The sequence below is a fragment of the Pan paniscus genome, chromosome 2, assembly GCF_029289425.2.
Source record: "Pan paniscus chromosome 2, NHGRI_mPanPan1-v2.0_pri, whole genome shotgun sequence".
Taxonomy (NCBI): domain Eukaryota; kingdom Metazoa; phylum Chordata; class Mammalia; order Primates; family Hominidae; genus Pan; species Pan paniscus.
Window position 1 is genome coordinate 53,058,900 of NC_085926.1, and position 19,651 is coordinate 53,078,550.

At 50.3% G+C, this 19,651-nt stretch overlaps 1 protein-coding gene and 1 pseudogene across 2 annotated transcripts in view; both read right to left on the reverse strand.

Annotated features, from left to right (window-relative positions):
* Positions 1-909: 909 nt before the first annotated feature.
* LOC129397404 (SERPINE1 mRNA-binding protein 1-like) lies at positions 910-4,221 on the reverse strand (annotated as a pseudogene).
* Positions 4,222-4,358: 137 nt separating this feature from the next.
* Positions 4,359-19,651, reverse strand: part of RFT1 (RFT1 homolog) — a 63,651-nt gene continuing 48,358 nt past the window's right edge. For both annotated transcript variants that reach the window (XM_063602450.1, XM_055110058.2), the window contains exon 12: positions 4,359-15,332. In XM_063602450.1, the coding sequence (XP_063458520.1) occupies positions 15,188-15,332 (145 nt within the window). In that variant the 3' untranslated portion in view covers positions 4,359-15,187. The remainder of the gene's footprint in view (positions 15,333-19,651) is intronic.

The following is a 19,651-nucleotide window of genomic DNA, read 5'->3' on the forward strand; positions in this document are numbered from 1 at the left end:
TTAAGATTGAAGATGTCCAATATTTTTAAAACTGGACATTACCATATACAGGTAGAACATTTCTAAAAATGAAGTGATGAACGATTCTTAAAACTTTTTAAAAAAATCCTTCCCTGTTTAACAATAAATGTGGCAGAATAAAAGACAATCCTAGAAAACTTTTCTTATTCATCATTCTCTCCGTGGATGTTTTAATACGTGGTGATGCTCCCATTAAAGGAATCCATTATTAACCTAATTTTCTAATGGAGGAAGAGGGAGAAGATAATTATTACTTTCTGTGGGACAAATACTCAACTTAGGAGCAAATAATAACAATCTAGGAAATTTAGAAACAGTAAAGATTTTCGGTTTATATTTAATGGATGGTGCTGCTGTTCTAACCTTATAAAGTAAAGCTCTCTGCTTCCCAAATTCCAAAAATTAAAATACTCCCCAACCTCATCCTACCAACCAGTGCCCTTTAGATTTTTTTGCTTGTTGTAGAACAAGGAAGGGTTAAATGGTTGCTGATTATGGATATGCCATTTTGATTTTAGGACCTTTCACACACAGAAATCATACCAAATGGCCAGACACTTACTGTATAGAACACTTTAAATTTTACACATTGGCCAAATCAACTTATTCCACCCACCCTGGTGGAGGCGGGGCGGGGAAACCCATACCTGTAAAGCTACTTCACTTGACAGGATGTGTCTACCAACAATAAGTAGCTTAAACAACTTTCACCAATAAGATGTCTAGTTTAGATTTTAAAATAGGAAAGTCATGCATTTAAAAAGTAAATATAGTTAAACATGTAAATCAGTTATAATTTGAACCTGATGAACCATGCAAGGAGCAAGGAAGGGTTAATAAACCAATGTGCTTTGAATTTGTTCAAGTACTGATATTTCTGTATGTCAAGATTTAGCATATATATATATATAAAACAGGTATCATGGGAAGTGAAAAAAGATTTTTCCCCAAAAATGAAAATATTAAAACTAAGTTAAAATACATATAGTTAGTATCCCACACAGCATAAAATTTGACAAATCAAAGTTTAACATGTCCCAGTTGACCATGTGTGAAAATGCAAAGCAGATATTAAAACCAATATGTCCAATATTTAAAACCAGTTTGTGATTGGGGAACTTCTAAATCCTTAATTAAAAAACACAAATGAAGTGAAAGCTTTAAACTGGTACACACTGTTCACACCTATATTTCAGGTTTGGAAATACATATTTGCAAGCAGCAATACAAAAGTATTCATGAAGAATGCATAATCTCTGAAAATTATGAAAACATCCCTGCTACCATTACCTTTTTTTCTTTCTTTTTTTCTGTTTTCTTTTCTTTTTCTTTTTTTTTTTTTGAGACGGAGTCTCCTCTGTCACCCAGGCTGGAATAGAGTGGTGCAGTCTTGGCTCACTGCAACCTCCACCTCCCAGGTTCAGTCGATTCTCTTGCCTCAGCCTCCCAAGTAGCTGGGACCACAGGCGAGTGCCGCCACACCTGGCTAATTTCTTGTATTATAACGGGGTTTCACCGTGTTAGCCTGGATGGTCTTGATCTCCTGACCTCATGATGCGCCTGCCTCGGCCTCCTAAGCGCCCGGCCACCAACACATTTCTAAATACAAAACTGACTATCATATTTGTTACTTCTGTGTAGCGAGAGATGTTCATTTTTAAAACAGATAAAACTCAGTCTTTAGGTGTGAATGGTATGAATGACAGTTTTTTTTTTTTTAATTTCTTAGTTGTTTGGAATCCTTAAGCGTGCAAAAGCTTTGAACAGAAGAGTTCACAAAGGAACCAGGGTTGTCTTATGGCATCAGTTACGCCAGAGCCTCTGGGTCATCCACATCAGGAGCAGAAGCACTTGTTGGTCCTGCTGCCACGGTTTGGGCGCCCGACACGCCCGCGTCCACCTCGTCCTCCCCTGCCACCATGTTCTGGGCGGCCAAGGTCTCCAAAATTGATCTCCAGCTGAGATGTTATATCATCTGCTGGCTTCTGGAAATGATGGTCCATAACCGATTCTTCAGCATGAGCCGCTTCACTTTTTGATTTATGAAGAACAAATCCCTTCTTCCACTGCCCATCAGCACCTTCATTTGGTTTTCAGATATTAAATTTTACTTTTGCCCAGTCCTTATTTTGAATAGCCTTCCACTCATCTAAAGTCATCTCTTTCGGACCCTCCTCTTTTACCTCTTCCACTTCATTCTCCTTATTTTCAGTGACTGCCACTGGATGATGTTCCTAACCTTCAGGTGTTTCCTCAGTCACATTTGATGGATCCAAGTCAGTTAATTCATCTTTGACAGTTCCCCAGCGGTAAGATCCGCTACCTCCATGTTTGTCCTCGTGCTTCAGGCCACTGTAATGTGAAAAAGAAGATCACTTCCACGATGCCTATCAAATTCACGTTTGCCATGAGAATCAGATCCATCTCCTCAGCCCATTCCACATCCATGACCTCGAATAGGTTGGTCAATAATCGGTCTATCTAGTGAAAATTCGCCTCCTTCACCCTTTTCTTCAAGTGGCTTTCCAAATCTTCGTTCATGAGGTGGTCGCCTTTCTGGTCTTCTATCAGTTATTTTCCCTTCACCCTGAAGTTGTTGATCAGGTCTTCTTCCAACGCCTTGTCTTATTCTTTTTCTTTCTTTCATTCTTTCTTTCTTTTCTTTCTTTCTTCTCTCTTCTTTCTTTCTTTTTCTTTCTTTCTTTCTCTCTTTCTTTCTTTCCTTCTCTCTCTTTCCTTCCTTCCTTCTTTCTCCCTCTCTCTCTTTTTTTCTTTTTTGATGGAGTCTTGCTCTGTCACCCAGGCTAGAGTGCAGTGGCGAGATATCGGCTTATTGTAAGCTCCGCCTCCTGGGTTCACACCATTCTCCTGTCTCAGCCTCCTGAGTAGCTGGGACTACAGATGCCCGCCACCACGCCCGGCTAATTTTTTGTATTTTTAGTAGAGACGGGGTTTCGCCGTGTTAGCCAGGATGGTCTCGATCTCCTGACCTTGTGATCCGCCCACCTCGGCCTCCCAAAGTGCTGGGATTACAGGCGTGAACCACCGCACCCGGCCTCTCTCTTTTTCCTTTCTTTCCTTTCTTTCTTTCCTTTCCTTTCCTTTCCTTTCCTTTCCCTCCCTCCCTCCCTCCCTCTCTCTCTCTCTCTCTCTTTCTCTCTTTCTCTCTTTCTCTCTCTCTTTCTTTCTTTCACAGTCTTGCTCTGTAGCCCAGGCTGGAGTGCAATGGCGTGATCTTGGCTCACTAGAACCTCTGCCTCCCAGGTTCAAGCGATTCTCCTCCCTCAGCCTCCCGAGTAGATGGGACTACAGATGCATGCCACCATGCCCAGCTAATTTTTTGTATTTTTAGTAGAGATGAAGTTTCGCCGTGTTGGCCAGGCTGGTCTCAAACTCCTGACCTCAAGTGATCTGACCCACCTTGGCCTCCCAAAGTGCTGGGATTACAAGCGTGAGCCACTGCGCCCGGCCTCTTCCTTCCTTTCACTGATGCCTGCTGTGTGCCTGCCCTGGCTGGGCTGGCTGCTACCACTGGGCAGGACTGTGACACACACCCCCCTAGCAGTGCTCCCAGCCGAGTGAAGCCCTCCCTAAGGTTGATTTGATGAGAAGGGAGCATAGGAAAGGCCTGTCTCTAAGAGAGGAGGCCTGATTTTCTCTCCTGAGCTGGGAGCAGAAAAGTTGAGTTGTTTCCCAGCTCTGCTTATAACCATGGGACCAAAGTCTCTTCTCTCCCTGGGCCTTGCTCTGGGCAGTGGGGTGATGGAGAGAAGCTCTACAGACCTTCTCAGTGTCTTTGTGCTGGGTCATGTGATAGATCTAATATGATGGCCAGGGAGGGGCTGCTGGGGATGGGCAGCCTTGGCAGGTGGAGGCAGGGCAGTCTGCAGGCACTAAATGTTTTGTCTGCCATTGCTGGCAAGACTCCAGCACCTAGAGGATTAAATAGGGCATACAAATAATAGCCTTACTGTGGTGCCTGACTCTTAACTGGTGCTTACCAAATGGAATTCTCTTCTCCCATGCTAGCTCCCTGAGGGTGTAACTGGCACCTGCACACATCAGCCAGATCCCTCCCTTGCAGCAAGATTTTGGGTTCCTGGAGGATGCCTGCCATCCCCTACAGCCAGGCCCACCTCCAGATGGGATGATGGGTGGGCTCTTTAAGGAAACTGAGGGTCTGGGGCAGAGAAACCTCAAAAGAAGAGGAGCAACTGGAATGCTCATCCACTGCCGTTGGCAGTTTCTTATGACATCATACGCTCTTACCTTCTGAGGCAGCTACTGCATTCTGAAGATTTACCCAACAGAAATAAAAACACATTCTCACACAAACGTGCACAGGACTATTCATAGCAGCTTTATTCATAGTAGCCAAAAACTGGAAACAACCCAAATATCCATCAATAGGAGAATAAATAAACCAGTGTGGCCTATCCATCCATACAATGGAGACAACTACTCAACGATAAAAAAGAAAGAACAACTGTTACACAGGGCAGCGTGGAGGAATCTGGAAAACATTATATTGGCTGGGCGCAGTGGCTCACGCCTGTAATTCCAGCACTTTGGGAGGCCGAGGCGGGCGGAGCGCTTGAGTCTAGGAGTTAGAGACCAGCCTGGGTAACATAGTGAAACCCTGTCTCTAAAAACAAACAAACAAACAAACAAAAAAATAGAAAAAATTAGCCGGGCATGGTGGAGCATGTCTGTAGTCCCAGCTACAACTTGGGAGGCTGAGGTGGGAGAATCACTTGAGCCTGGGAGTTGGAGGCTACAGTGAGCCGTGATGGCGCCACTGCACTGCGGAAGGAGAACAGAGCAAGACCCTGTCTCAAAAAATATACAAAAATAAAAAACATTGTATTGATGAAAGGAGGCCACACACAGAAGAAAACACATGTATGACGACATTTGGGTGAAATTCTAGGCCAGCAAAACTGATCTCTGATGATGGAGGTCAGAACAGTGGTTACTTCTGGGCTAGGGGACATTGGTGGGGAAGGGGCACAAGGGAATTTCCTAGGGTGAGGAAGTTTGCTCAGGGTCATGGTTACACGGGTGTCCATCTACGTAAAATTCATTGAGCTGTATTATGCATTCATGATTGGTGTAGTGTACCGAATGTAAGTTACTCCTCAGTAAAAAAATAAGCCTCCAGGGTATGCTCGATAGGAGGAGTCTCTTGGGAGGGAGCAGCTGCAAGGAGGAGCAGGCAGTGGCCCTGGGCCTTCATATTAGTGCTTCCTTTTTTCAACTCACCCTGCAGGCCCCTGGCTGAGAATTGAGCCTCCTGGTCAGTGACAATGGGAATATCTAACCCACTGGCTGGGGAATAAGGTCATAAACATGTAAATGGCAGTTTACAGCAGGGCGATTTTGGTGGCTTTTATCACCAGTATGTCAGTGCCTTTTATGGCAACTCATAAATATACCTCCTATTAGTTTCAGCAGATTACAGCCAAGGCCAAGTCATGCCCTCAAGTGGGCTGGACCACATGTCACCTCCAAAGGGCTTTTCTGAGGCCCCAGGACTGCCTGGCAGGAGTGGGACCAGAGGGTCAGCTGTAGCCAACCTGGCTGGAGGAAGTCAGCCCAACACTTTCCTTTGGGGATCCTGATGCAGGAGGGGACAGGGCTTGACCTTAGTAGACCCTCACAACTGCACCCAATATGAGCCAACCTTGTGGTGTCTTCTCCCTAAGCTCAGCCCATCCACTTCTCCCTTCCTCCAAGCACCAGCCCTGTCTCAGACTGCCCCCCATCCATGCTAAACTTCTGAGCACTGGCTCTGCAGGAGAGACCCCCCCCACCAAGGTACCCACATACACTCACCGGGCACAGAGACCACAGTCACCGTTTATCGGGCACCTACTCGACACGGTGCCTCCTGCCCAGCAGCTGTCCACCTCACATGTGTGTGGCACTCATCAGATGACCTGTCCATGGGTGGGTTCCTTTAATCCTCACCACAACCCTGCGTGGTAGGCAGTATTCTGCCCACTTTACAGGTGACAGAATAGAGGCTTTCAGAAAAGTCACCTGACCATTGTCTCTCCACCTAGCCAGGGTTAGACATTTTCCAACATAACATCCAAGAGCTGCAGCTAGGCAGAAAGCCTGGTCCTGGCCCTGTCCCCTGCACTCCCTCTAGAGTCAACCTCTCCAGGTGGGGCAAAGGGAAGCGAGAAAATACAACAAAGGATTTAAATCCAGAACGTACAGATGGTCCCTGACTTATATGGCTCAACTTGGGATTTTTTTTTACTTTACAATGGTGCAAAAGTCATACACATTTATTAGAAATCATACTTCAAGTATCCATACGACCATTCTGGTTTTCACTTTGAGCACAATATTTGATAATTACATGAGATATTCAACACTTTATTATAAAACAGGCTTTGTGTTCGGTGACTTTTTTTGTTGTTTGTTTTTGTTTTTGAGATGGAGTTTCACTTTTGTTGCCCAGGCTGGAGTGCAATGGCACAATCTCAGCTCATTGCAACCTCCACCTCCCAGGTTCATGCGATTCTCCTGCCTCAGCTTCCTGAGTAGCTGGGACTACAGGCATGTGCCACTACGCGTGGCTAATTTTTGTATTTTTAGTAGAAACGGGGTTTCACCATGTTGGCGAGACTGGTCTCGAACTTCTGACCTCAAGTGCTCCGCCCTCCTCAGCCTCCCAAAGTGCTGGGATTATAGGTGTGAGCCACTGTGCCCAGACTGTGTTAGGTGACTTTGACCAACTGTAGGCTAATGTCAGTGTTGTGGGCATGTTTAAGGCAGGCTGGGCTAAGCTATGATGTTTAGTAGGTTAGGCATATTAAATACATTTTCATTTTACAGTATTTTTAACTTGTAAAGGGTTTATTGGGATGAAACTCCATAGCAGGTTGAAGAGCATCTGTATAAAGATCTATAAATGAATAAGGAAAAGATAAAAACCATAGTGGAAAAATGGGGAAAGGATATAAGCAGATTCTTCATGGTAAAAGGAAATAAATAAAATTCAGAGAGGTGAGGGGGAAAAAGAAAAAAAAGGAAATAAAAATGATCACTCAGTAAGAAAAGATAAGCAAACTCATAAGCAATGAGATAAATTCCCATCGAAGAGAGAGGTTTTAGCAAAGTGTTAGTACAACAAGTGCCTATGCTGGGGCTGGGCACAGGCTTTTTGGAGGGTGACTTAACCCCTGTCCCCCAGCTCAGCAATTCTACTTCCCAGCGCCTCCCCGTAGAGAGCCTGGCAGAGACCTGCACTGTGGCGGCCACTGCAGTGAGCTGTAACAGCACCGCTGAAAACAGCCTGGATGTCCAGCAATAGGGGATGAGGTAAACCCTGTGGGTTTCCCATATATGCACAGCCTAGTGGCAATTACAAGGACTGAGGAGGGAAATGTTTGGCTTTGGGATGCTGTGTGTCTATGGAGACAGACTACTCCCACTGTCCCCTGCAGCAGAGCAGGCTCTCCGGGAAGCACCCTAGCTGTGGATTCGGGAAGATGGGGCTGGCTAGATGTTTCCTGCCCTGCTTGGAGGTTGGCTTCCCCCATCTCCCACCTGCCCCCATCCCAACCCAAACCTAACTGCAGTGGTTGGGGATAAAGGAGAAAATAAGTCTGGGTGTGATAGCTTATGCCTGAAAATCTAAAACTCTGGGAAGCACAAGCAGGAGGATAGCTTGAGCCCAGGAGTTCAAGACCAGTGTGGACAACATAGTGAGACCTCGTCTCTTGAAAAAAATCAAAACAGGCTGGGTGCGGTGGCTGACGCCTGTAATCCCAGCACTTTGGGAGGTCAAGGTGGGAGGATTGCCTGAGCCCAGAGGTATGCTGGGATTACAAGTGTGAGCCACCATGACCAGCCCTGTATTATGATTTTGTTTTTTTTTTTTTTGAGACGGAGTCTCACTCTGTCGCCCAGGCTGAAGTGCAGTGGCACGATCTCAGCTTATCGCAACCTCCGCCTCCCGAGTTCAAGCAATTCTCCTGCCTCAGCTTCCCGAGTAGCTGGGATTACAGGCATCCGCCACCACGCCCAGCTAATTTTTGTATTTTTAGTTAGAGACAAGGTTCCACCATGTTGGCCAGGCTGGTCTCGAACTCCTGACCTCAGGTGATCCACCTGCCTCAGCCTCCCAAACTGCTGGGTGAATTATGTTTTTAAAGTAAAAATGTATTCATGTATTTCTTATATAATAAGCCACTAAATAATTTTAAAAGTTTTTTTTGGCCAGGTGCGGTGGCTCACACCCGTAATCCCAGCACTTTGGGAGGCTGAGGTGGGCAGATCACCTGAGGTTAGGAATTCAAGACCAGCCTGGCTCAGCCTTCCAAGGAGCTGGGATTACAGGCACATGCCACCACGCCTGGCTAATTTGTATTTTTAGTAGAGACAGGGTTTCACCATGTTGGCCAGCCTGGTCTAGAACTCCTGATTCAGATGATCCGCCCACTTTGGCCTCCCAAAGTGCTGGGATTACAGGCATGAGCCACCACGCCCAGCCAAAATGTTTAAATTAGTAAAAAAAGAAAATTCTGGAATTTTTTGTAGAGGTGGGGTCTCACTAAGTTGCCCAGGCTGGTCTCAAACCCCTAGGCTCAAGCAATCCACCCAAAGTGCTGGGATTACAGGCAGGAGACACTACACCCAGCCTAAAAAAATTTTTTGAAAGCTTAAAACAAGGAAGGAAAAGGGAAAACGGAAGCTAAGGAGACCAGTGAAGAAGCTGTTGGCAAAGGGTGGTAAGACCTGAGCCTGGGTGTCCCCATCTGTGAAATGGGTACACCGATCCCTATGGTCACTGAAGCTGTTGAGAGGACCCCTGCGCTAATGAGAGTGAACTCTGTAGTCTGTGAGGTTGGTGCCCCAGATACTTAGCTGGAGGACGGGACTCTGCCCAAGTCCCTTGTATGGGCCTACCTATGGGGCCACCCTCCTCGCTATGCCTGATCCTCACAGGTTTCAGCACACTGGCCCCAGGTCACAGGGGCCGACCTGGGACATAGAGAAAGATCCAGCCATGGGGCTACCTCCCAGAGCAGACACCAGCCCTTGACGGGCCCAGCAGGCATGTTGGGTCTCCATGCAATTTAGTCTTATGAGCCACAGCTCAGCTTAGACTCAGGCTCCAGGAATAGGTCCCCAAGACACTCTCATTCCCCAGTCGTTCCCAGCAGTATTGGGACAACCAAAATCAGCCTCAAACTGCTCAGGCCTTCCCCAGGGATATGACACTCAGCAGCTCCTGGGGCTGCCCAGGCTGAGAACTACCTATCCCCAGCCCCAGGTAGAGAGCCCCAAGTCTGGCTGTAAGAACAAGGTGAAGCCAAAGACTCAAAAGCAGGTCCTTGCCTCCCGTGACTGCAGGCATAGCCCAGTGAGGGGCAGCAGGGCTGCCAATGGTCCCCTGAATTGGCACCCACTTCCTGGGTTTAGCACCACTGTGGCCTCAAGAGGCCCTAAAGGAGGGTTGTCATGGCATGCACCATGGGTTCCTCACATAGTTCCTCTGGCCCAGGGGAACACGTGTGCTAGAGGCAGCTGCTCCTGGCATCACTGTTGGTAGGTCCAGATGAAGGACAGGCCTCTGCCTGGGAGTGTCAGGATGCAGAGAGGCTGCCTCATTCCTGCTGCGGCAGCCAGGGTCCCCACACACTCACACTCAAGTCAGCGAGGTCACAGGAGGTCGTCTCTACATGAGGCTGTGATAAGGCTGCATGGGAGCCTGCATGCAGGCTCAGCATCATCCTGCCCAGGCGGGAACCCTGGTCCACCCTTGCTGTAGGACTTCAGTCAAATGAGAGCCTCTCTTGACCCTCAGTTTCCTCAACTGCAAAAGTAGCACCCGACAACATGCACTGACCCCCCAGGGCTGCTGGGCGTGCTTGGCTGATGGTTCACTCTCAGAAGTATCTGTCCCTACCCACCTCGTAGGTGCGGTCAGGTGAGTTCTTCTCTGCCTCTGTTTCCACACTGCACCTGGAAGAAGCTGGAGGACCTGCTCTCCTAATTGCTCCTCTACCACTGATGTTCTAAGAAGGGGACACTGACTTGTCACTCTCTGCCAATGTAGGAGCCAGGCACTGTCTCTGTTGGCTCAGGGCTGGGCTCCCAGGAAGTAAAAGCCTAAAGGCTCAGGGAGGCCATTTAAGGTCTAGGGTCCAGTGGACTTTCGGACGCATCGCAGCCTCCGCTGAGCCCTTCTAGCAGGCTTGTGGTGACTGCACCCTGGGGCGGCTGCTCCATTGTTTCCTGTCAGTCCCGCTCATCTGCTCAACAACCCTTTGGAGGAAACACACAGGAGGGTCCTGCCCTCTAGTGGCTGCCGGCGGCCAGGCCTCTCCTCACAGGGCTCCGCCCGCGACCTCAGAGGAGCCCACTGCCCTCTCTGCCTGCTCTAGTGCCTGCCGCACAGCAACAAGCAGGCATTTCCTGGGGGTGAAGCCGAGGCTGGCCCCATGAGCTGACACCCAGCAATCTTCATCTCCGAGCACCTTTGAGTCCTGGGGGGCCCTGCTTCCAGATGTGAGCCCCCAGCCCATGGGGCTGGGTGGTCCTGGGCTGTGCCACAGGGTTTCAGTCCACCGCGAAGGAGGCCTGACGGTGTCCAGGTCGAGGGCACCTGTGGGCAATGATTGACATAACACTGCAGAGAGAGAGCCTGGTGGGGCACCGGCCTCTGCCCAGGCTGGGTTCCGGGGCCTTCCCCCATGTGCCTATATCCCATGCTTCCCCCGTTACAGCCTCTGTCGTCAGACTGCCCACCAGCATCTGTGGGTGGGGAGAGAACCTGGGCTGGGGCTTGACACAAAAGGGGCTTTGCCTCTGGACACCCTCACCTGTGCCGCAAGTGGAGGGGGCAGGGAACACGGGGAGGAGGGAAAGTAAGGGGAAGTCCCGCCTCTGTGGAAGCGCCTCTGCACCCTTTGTCCCCCAAGGGAAGCACAAGTGTGTGGCCAGTCAGATAAAGCAGGCTTTTCCTTGCCTTTATGGAGCCACGGGCTGAGGCTGGGACCAAGGGTCAGTGAGGGGTTCAGGAGGCCCCCTCTGCACCTCTCTCCCAGGCCCTGAGCCCATCATTCCCTTCGTTCTTAGAGTGAAACTGTGAAGAGCCGCAGCTCTGTGCCGGGCGAAGAGGATTTGGCAGTGAAAAGGATGAGCTTGCCTTGCCCTGGGGGCAACTGGCACCTGGGGTAACAGGTGGCCGGTGAGAGCCTGAGCCCTCTGGAGAGCAGAGGCCCCGCTGTGCACAGAGCCAGTATACCCAGTGCTCGGGGAGCTCCCAACAACCCTACCCAGCCCTGCGGGAGACCACAAAGCTCTAGGGAAGAGCCTGTCCCAGGAAGCACAGGGCTTCGAAGTTCTGACAAGGACATCGGAGTTCCAGGCCCACCCCACACATGCACACACTTCCTGCTTCCAATTAGCACTAATTGGACGACTGGGAAAACCCACAGACCATGAAGCAGAAGCAGTTAGGTCTGCGGGGCCCCGGTGAGGCAGGCCCTGCGAGGGCCCAGGTGAGCCAGGCTCTGGGGGATGGGCCCTGGGGTCTCTGTCTCTCTGAGAGGGGATCAGGTGATAGGGCCACATCTGCCAGGATCCCTAGTGGCCCCTCTGGAAGACGGAAATTGTCCCAGGGCCAGGGCAGAAGCTGGGTGTGGGGGAGCCTGACAAACACCCCCTCTCAGCCTGGCATTTAAGGCTCCCCTAAACCTGGCCCTACCAGCATCCCCCCTCCCAACCTGGTCTCTTTCATTTCTTCTGCTCCTAGTTCTCACTGCCTAAGTCACCCACTGATTAATTCTTTATGTCACTCCATTTATTCATGTATTACGTGTCCAGGAGCCCTCCTGTGGCCAGATCCTGGGACCACAGAGATGGATGTGCCAGGCTTGGCTGGTCAGGTGGACCTTGGAGCCAGGACCTTTTCCAGGGTCCCCAGAGCACTGGATGGTCAGAATCAAAACAGGGCTAAGGCAGGTCCAGGGGAGGGGAGGGTCCCGATGCTCACCTCCTTCCTACTTGAGCAGCCCTCTCTCCTACCACCTACCACCTGGGCCCAGGTTGGCAGAGACCACATTGCAGGGCAACCCCTCTGCTGGCTCCACTTCATTCTTGGTGGGAAGGAGGAGGCCAGGCTGAGCACTGCATGCGTATGAATAGAAGTATCAGCTTTGCTTGGCACTCTCTGGGTGAGGCTATGGGTCCCTTGATCCTTTAGACCGCACTCAGGGTATGTGCCAGGCTGTGTCCACATCCATGGCCAAGCTCAAGACAGAAGCTCTGCCAGGAACAGCTAGGACTAGGGGGCAAGAAGAGAAGCAGGCACCAAATCTGAGCTGCTCTGGGGTGGGTCTAGCCCGTGGGGAGAAGCAGGGACTGGCCCTTAGCAAGAGGCTGGCTCTGGAACTTGCATGCTTGAGTAGTCTGGTCCCCAGCCCCAGAGTGAGGGCCCCGAGTCAACCCTTTATATAACACTGCATGGCTCAGGCCCTCAGCCCTGAGCAGGGGTAGTGAGAACAAGGCCCCTCGCCCCACAGGTGTATGTCGGGCCTGACCCTTGGGCCCCGTTCTCCAGAACATCCCCACCACAGAGACAGAGGCTCAGCTCCACTCCCTTCCCTTCCCCTGCTTAGAGACCAACCTGGTCCTGGGCAATTTGGTGTTGCCATGACAACCACATACTTTCTTCTTCCCCACTTAGCCGATTGAATCTGAGTTGCAGATGAAATCCTGGTGAGTTGTGTGTTTAGAAAGCATGCGGCCATTTGGAGTGCTCCATGCATCTTTCATCTCCCAGGCGCCTCTGACACCCATCCCTTGTCTCTTGATGGCTGAGGGAGAGGATATGCGGCCTGTACCCTCTCCCTATGCCTGGGGTAGTCCTGGCCCAATGGCACAGCCTCCTTGAGGTACAGCCTCTGGCATGCAGGAACACATGGATGACATTCTCATGGGCAGCCTCTGTGGTGAGTGGGCCCTGTGAGCTGGATGGCAGTCACCAGGAGCCTCCGACAATGCATAGTCCTCTCCATCGTGAGGCATGTGGTGTCTGGGTAAGAGCTCTTGACTCAGGAGGCTCTCTCTGTCCCCTTCAGGAATGTGTGCTGCCCTTAAGGACTTGGGCCACCAAGACTGGGAGTTGCTGGCCAGGGGCCCCCAGCATCATCTTAACCTTCATGCATTCCCTAGGGCTGACCTTAGCCTCCTCTGACCAGCAATGAAGAGTCACCTGCAGCACAAAGCTGGCTGGGAGCAGGCTCAGAGCTCAGCCCCGAGATGGGGGAGACGAGACACGGGGAAGTAGTAAAAGTGGCCCCATCTGTGATGAGCAGGGTGCTGGTGGCCCTGGGAGGCAACCTCAGCTTGGCAGTTGGGTAGGGCTGGTTTAGCAAGTTTAAGGGGAAGTTAACATGGGGTGATCAGAGAAAAGTGGGGCTGGCTCTTTCTCCGATCTGCCTGGGTGGGGGATGGAAATCAGCATGGGGCATCTTACCAGGAATGGTCACTCAGGATGGACAGGGAGACCTGCCTCTGTCCTCTACACTCAGGGCCTGAGGCCCCTGCCCCACACTGCAGATGTTAAACCCACAAAGTGGTCCGATTTGTGTGGCTGCCGCCCCACTGGGCTGCAGCATCCTGGGCAGGCGGTTGGCCCTTGAGCATAACTGTACCTCCTTATCTAGGCCTGCATTTCCACCCGGATCTTACTACCTCTCTGAGCCTCAATGTCTTCACTCTGGGGAAGGGAGGCAGGGGCAAACAGATAGGTTGGTAAGAGTGGAATAAGTAGTGAGGGGTTCCTGGAGCAATGTCTCCAGGGAAAGCACACCTGCTGGGTGTATTTGGTCAGATTTGTATGATTTTGTAGGGAAGAATATAAAGTACAAATATAAAAAAGCAAATAAAAAAGACAGATAATTATAGCTTGAGGAAAAACAAAGAATCATAGCAGAAAGGAAATAGAATACTACTTGGTTTAGCAGAAAACAATGTTTGCGTAGCGTTAAACATGTAAACACTGAATATCAACTTACGCCAAATCATAGCATTTGAAGGATGGGGAGGAAATGTATGGAGAGGTGGCTATCAGCTCATTTTCCATAGTAGGAAATCAATGTTCTAAAGGTGAAAGAGGCAGGGTGCAGTGGTTCATGCTTGTAATCCCAACTATTTGGGCCAAGGCAGGAGGATCGCTTGAGGCCAGGAGTTCAAGACCAGCCTGGGCAACATAGTGTGACCCCATCTCTACAAATCATTTTAAAATTAGGCGGGCATGGTAGCACACACCTGTAGTCCCAGCGACTCGGGAGGCTGAAGTGGGAGGATTGCTTGACCCCAGGAGTTTGAGGCTGCAGTGAGCTGTGATTGTGCCACTGCTCTCCAGCTCAGCCTGGGCAACAGAGGGAGACCTCATCTCAAAAAAAAAAAAAAAAAAAAAGAGTGAAAGAGTCAAAAGAACTGAAAGCAATGGGTCAAGAAGAGGGGAATCAGTATTTCCAGCCTTGCAGTATTGCTCAACCTTAAAACTATGGGTCAAGAAGAGGGGAATTAGTATTTCCAGCCTTGCAGTATTGTTCAACCTTTAAAACTATGTACCATACATGTATTGTTTTGATCAAAAGAGAAATTAAATATAAAAGCAGGTAGGATTAATATAAAACCTCTTAAACACTGAGGCTTGAGAGGTTTAGTAAACTGCCCAAGATCATGGTGTAAAGGACACAGCAGAGCTGGAACCTACACTAGGGTCTGTCTGTGCCAGAGCCCACAGCAGGCATGAGCGTGGAGTGATCTTGTCAAAACCTTAGAATCCACCCTTGGACCAGGCAGCTCAAAGACCTTGCCCAAGCACCAATGCGCACTACAAAGATGAGCCTCCAGCATAAGGGGCTGTACCCCATGCCTGTGGGCAGGGAAACAAGGCCCTTGAGCAAACCCCTTCCAAAGCCACTAGCCCACAGAGGCCCTGTCGCCCACGGAAGGAGCCAGAGCAGTTGGCAGAGCCCCTTCCTCGGCTGTTCCGCTTCTGTTTACTGGGTGGCTTTTGTTCCCTAGCTTCCCATCCAGCTAGGCTGGTTAATCAGATTCTCTGAGGGGAGGGCTGGGGCATCAGTGACTTTACTGACACCCAGAGGAATTGCTTCTTGGGAAGCAATTACTTGTGACAGGTGCACACTCCCAGCGGCTGAGCTTGTCTGTGGCTGAGGATGCCGTGGAGCCTGGGGGGACAGGTCCTTGTTGCTGGCTTGTGCTCAGCAGGGACACCAAGGTCCACTGCTCCTCCATGGTTTTCTTGGCCTCTGCAGGAGGAAAGACTGTCAGCTGAATGACCAAGTGACAGGTTGCCACGATGTCACAATTAATACAGACCATTGACTGGGCGGCTGGCATCATGCAAAGCCCTTTTCAGATGTGGAACCCAGGCGATCTGAACGGTTTGGCCCACTGACCTACAGGTCCTGAGTCTCAGGCTCCAGGCTGGCTGGTCATCAACTCAATATGACCTGGGCAGGCTCCCTTCCATCCTAGGCTCTCTTAGGGGCGAGGCTGGGGCTAAGAGGCAGTGAAGTTCACTCTCAGGGTTCATCAGCAGGCAAAATGGAGAAGGAGACCAGGCTCTTGGAGGACTCTGTGTCAGGATATTCACTTAACAGTTTACAACATAGAAAGTGCTGGGAATAACCTGCAATGGCATATTATAGTAAAAAAGGATGCTGTGCAGGACAGTGTGAGCACGGCACAGGTGCGTACCACGGGCAAAGTCAGGACTGGCCTCGGGCAGGACATGGACCCAGTGTTTCTGTGACTATCTGCAAGGCACTGGTTGCCCTCAGGATAATTTGTAACTAAATAGCAAGAAATACATAAAATACATAATATCAGGAGATAAAATCACTTATCAGGAAAAATAACACATGGTATAGAATATTTTAAACTTGGCCAGGCACAGTGGCTCACGCCTGTAATCCCAGTACTTTAGGAGGTCGAGGTGGGAGAATCAAGAGTGTGAGACTAGCCTGGGCAACAAAGTGAGACCCCATCTCTACTAATAATTTAAAAAAAAATTAGTCGGGTATGGTGGCTCATGCCTGTGGTCCCAGCTACTCCAGAGGCTGAGGCTAGAGGATCACTTGAGCCCTGGAGATTGAGGCTGCAGTAAGCTATGATTGCATCACTGCACTCCAGCCCAGGCAGCAGCTCCAGATCCTGTTTCAAAAAAAGGAATATTTTAATCTCCACCGTGACCTCTGTGCTGGACTAGCTCCCCTGCAGGACCCAGGCTCCAGCCTTGGTATGCACAGGCCCACTGGCTCTCCAACTCTCCATTCCACCCCAAAGAACTGCTGAACCCCAACTTTTCCTTGGCCCCACAATGGCCCTGGAGCAAGAGTGAGCAGGGATTAGAACCTTCTGCAGATGGAGAAAAGGCAAAGCTACCTGCTAGATCTCACAAGGAGTAAAAGGCAGGGCTGGGATCGGAATACAGTTCCGGGCTCTCCAGCTCTGTTGATTGTCTGGATCAACAGCAGGTCCTCTGGCCCAGTGGGCAGTGGGGATGTGGTAAAACATCATTTCCAAGCTTCAAAGGCAACCAGGACTCCTGCACAGTTGAAGGGAATGTCCCACAGACGCTGATAGAAATGAGGGAGGCCTTTAGCAGTGGGCTGTCGGATCAGAACCAGGTACACTCAGGTCATGGCTCTTTGACAATGAGAAGGAGGAAGAGGAAGGCCTGATGGATCCCCACTACTCAGATATGACCCACACCCCAAATGTCCATGGCCTCACACCTTCCCCAAGGATCAGCGCTGGGCCCAGACACATCTGGTGTCTCCCTGATGTCCACAAGTCTGTAGGCAGAACACTCTTCCCTTCCCAGGAAAACTCCACCTTATCAACAGTGTTCAGGACAGCACCCTAGGCTGGGCACAGTGGCTCACACGTGTAATCCCAGCACTTTGGGAGGCTGAGACGAGTGGATCACCTGAGGTCAGGAGTTCGAGACCAGTCTGGCCAACAGGGCAAAACCCTGTCTCTAGTAAAAATAGAAAAATTAGCTGGGCATGGTGGTGGGCGCCTGTAATCCCAGCTACTTGAGAGGCTGAGGCAGGAGAATCGCAGAGGTTGCAGTGAGCCTAGATCGCACTACTGCACACCAGCCTGGGCAACAGACCACGACTCTGTCAAAAGAAAAAGACAGCACCCTCTGGGCATCCTAAATTCAAAGCTGCTTCTGGCAGGAGAAACCAGTCCATCTTAACCTGGCATCCTACATCCCAGTGAAGTAAAAAAAACAACAAAGCAAATCAGTGTTTGCAACAAAACAAAACTCGGCAAGTTTCTGGATCAGCCTGTGATGAGTGGGTTCAAGGTGAGGACATTGGCAATTGGTGGGTGAGGCCATGTGGGGGTGCAGGGGTGTCCTCGTGGGCCACCGTGGCCCGGGCCTTAGAAAGCCGAGACCAGGAGAGCTCATGCCTGTGGCCACCCAACACATGGCAGGGCCCATTCATGCCTTTCCACTTTCTTCAGAAACTGCCACAGCAGCTGTCCCTCCCTGGACAAAGCCACCTTCTCTCCTGACGCCAGGGCCCCATTTTCTTTCTGTCTTAATCTAAGGCTGATGGGAAATATAAACAACTAGCTGAGGCAATTTCTGAAATTGGTGGAAATCATTTAACAAGCTTCTGGAGCATCCCTTCTTGTCCTGGGGAGGTGTGCGGAATGTGCGTCTGAAAGAGCATTTGCTGGCAGCCATGGCGTTTCTTCCCCGGGCCTAGTCACTGGGGTTTCCAAGGCTAAGGACACCTCAAATCCACATCCAGATGCCTGGCTCTGCACAGTCTCCCTGCCTGACACCCTTACCCTCCAAAGCTCCTGCAGGGCCAGCTGGGCCTAAAAGGAGTTTTCGTTTCTTCTTCACCTGCAGCTTCGTCTTTCAGGAGAGGGTAAAGCAATGTTTCCATTGGAATTTTAAAAGATGCTCCACCACCACGTGCACTTCTGTGGACTGGGGTTAGGTGGGAGGAGGAAGCAGTAGTGGGGAAACAAACGATTCCAGGGACCACAGTCCCTCTGTAACCTTGTGTTGGGCAGATTTAAAATTCCACTCGTTGAAGTCCACTAGGCTAGAGCTAGGCATCCCTGTCTAGTGCTTTACCTACCTCCTCTCACTCCTTACTACACCCTATGAGGCAAGTGCTATTGTGCCCATTTTTAGATGAGTAAACTGAGGCACAGGGGGATCAAGCACTTTGCTCAAAGATTCACAGCTTGAAGGGGGTAGGGTAGCAGGGTAGCTAGGCTGGGTCCAGTGACTAGGCCTGGGGAAGCAAAGCCACAGCTGCCTCAAAGCCCTCTCTGGACACGTTTCCCTCCCCGCCAAACTCCTGGCCCCACCACACACACCTGCCTTTCTAATTCTCAAGGGAGAAAGAATATAGGGCTGTTGCAAGAAAGGACGAGGAGCCTGATGGGGACAGAGCAGCCTGGCGGGGGAGGTCATAAGAACAGGGCCACCAGGCCTGACACAGGCGAGTGCCTCCCTGGCTGGGGCATGGGGAGAGGTGTGAGGATGAGGCTGGGCAGTGCTGGTTCCAGGGCTCCTGAGGACATCATAAGAACCAGCCCAAATGAAGCCAAGGGAAAGAAACGGTGACCTGAGTTCATCAACGCCATGCATTCTAGGCCAGGTGCCTTCTGCAGGTAATGGGGCTAAAGGAAAAGCCATTAAATCATGAGTATTTATAATGCCCTCGCCCTCCCTCCTTTGCTGGCTCAGCCACAGCAGGCCTTTGAGCTGGATCATGAGGGGTGAGGGTGGAGAGGAGTGGAGCCTGGCACAGCCATAGAGGTGAGGTGCAGGGTGTAGGGAGAGAACTACCTCGGCACGGGGACTGGAAGAGGAAAGAAGGGTGGATGTGGGTCAAGTGGACACCCAGGAAGCCTTGCTGTGGCTTGGGGTTTCCAAGGCTTTTGGAGCTGAATTTGCCTCCCATTTCTGTTCTCCTTTCATCTTTCCTGGACCACGTAAGGTGGGTGACAGATGAGGAAACTGAGGCACAGAGAGGCAAGATCTCCTGCCCACGGTTCCAAAGTGAGGAATTAGACCCGAGAGGCCAAAAGTGAGGTGCCTTCCCACTCCTTGGTGGTGCTGCCCAGGGTCAAAGCCCCAACAGACAGGGACCCTGGGATATACAAAACCTTTTCTTTGTAATGTACCATAATTTTTTTGGGCCAGATTTATTTCTCCCAAATATTTCTTATTATGCCAATGTTTGTGCAAAACAATTACCCTAAATTCCTTAAGATGGGATGAAGACAGAGGCAGGGGAGGAACTGTAGAGAAAAATAAGCCATGGAAGGTCAGGGATGGATTGAAAACAAATCCTGTGGGTTCCAAACTTGCTGGATTTTTAGTTTTGTTTTGTTTTTGAAACAGAGTCTCACTCTGTCACCCAGGCTGGAGTGCAGCAGTGTGATCATGGCTTATTGCAGCCTCGACTTCCCGGGCTCCAGTGATCTTCCCACCTCAGCCTCCTGAGTAGCTGGGACCACAGGCGAGAGCCACCACGCCCAGCTAATTTTTTATTATTTATAGAAACAGAATCTCCCTATG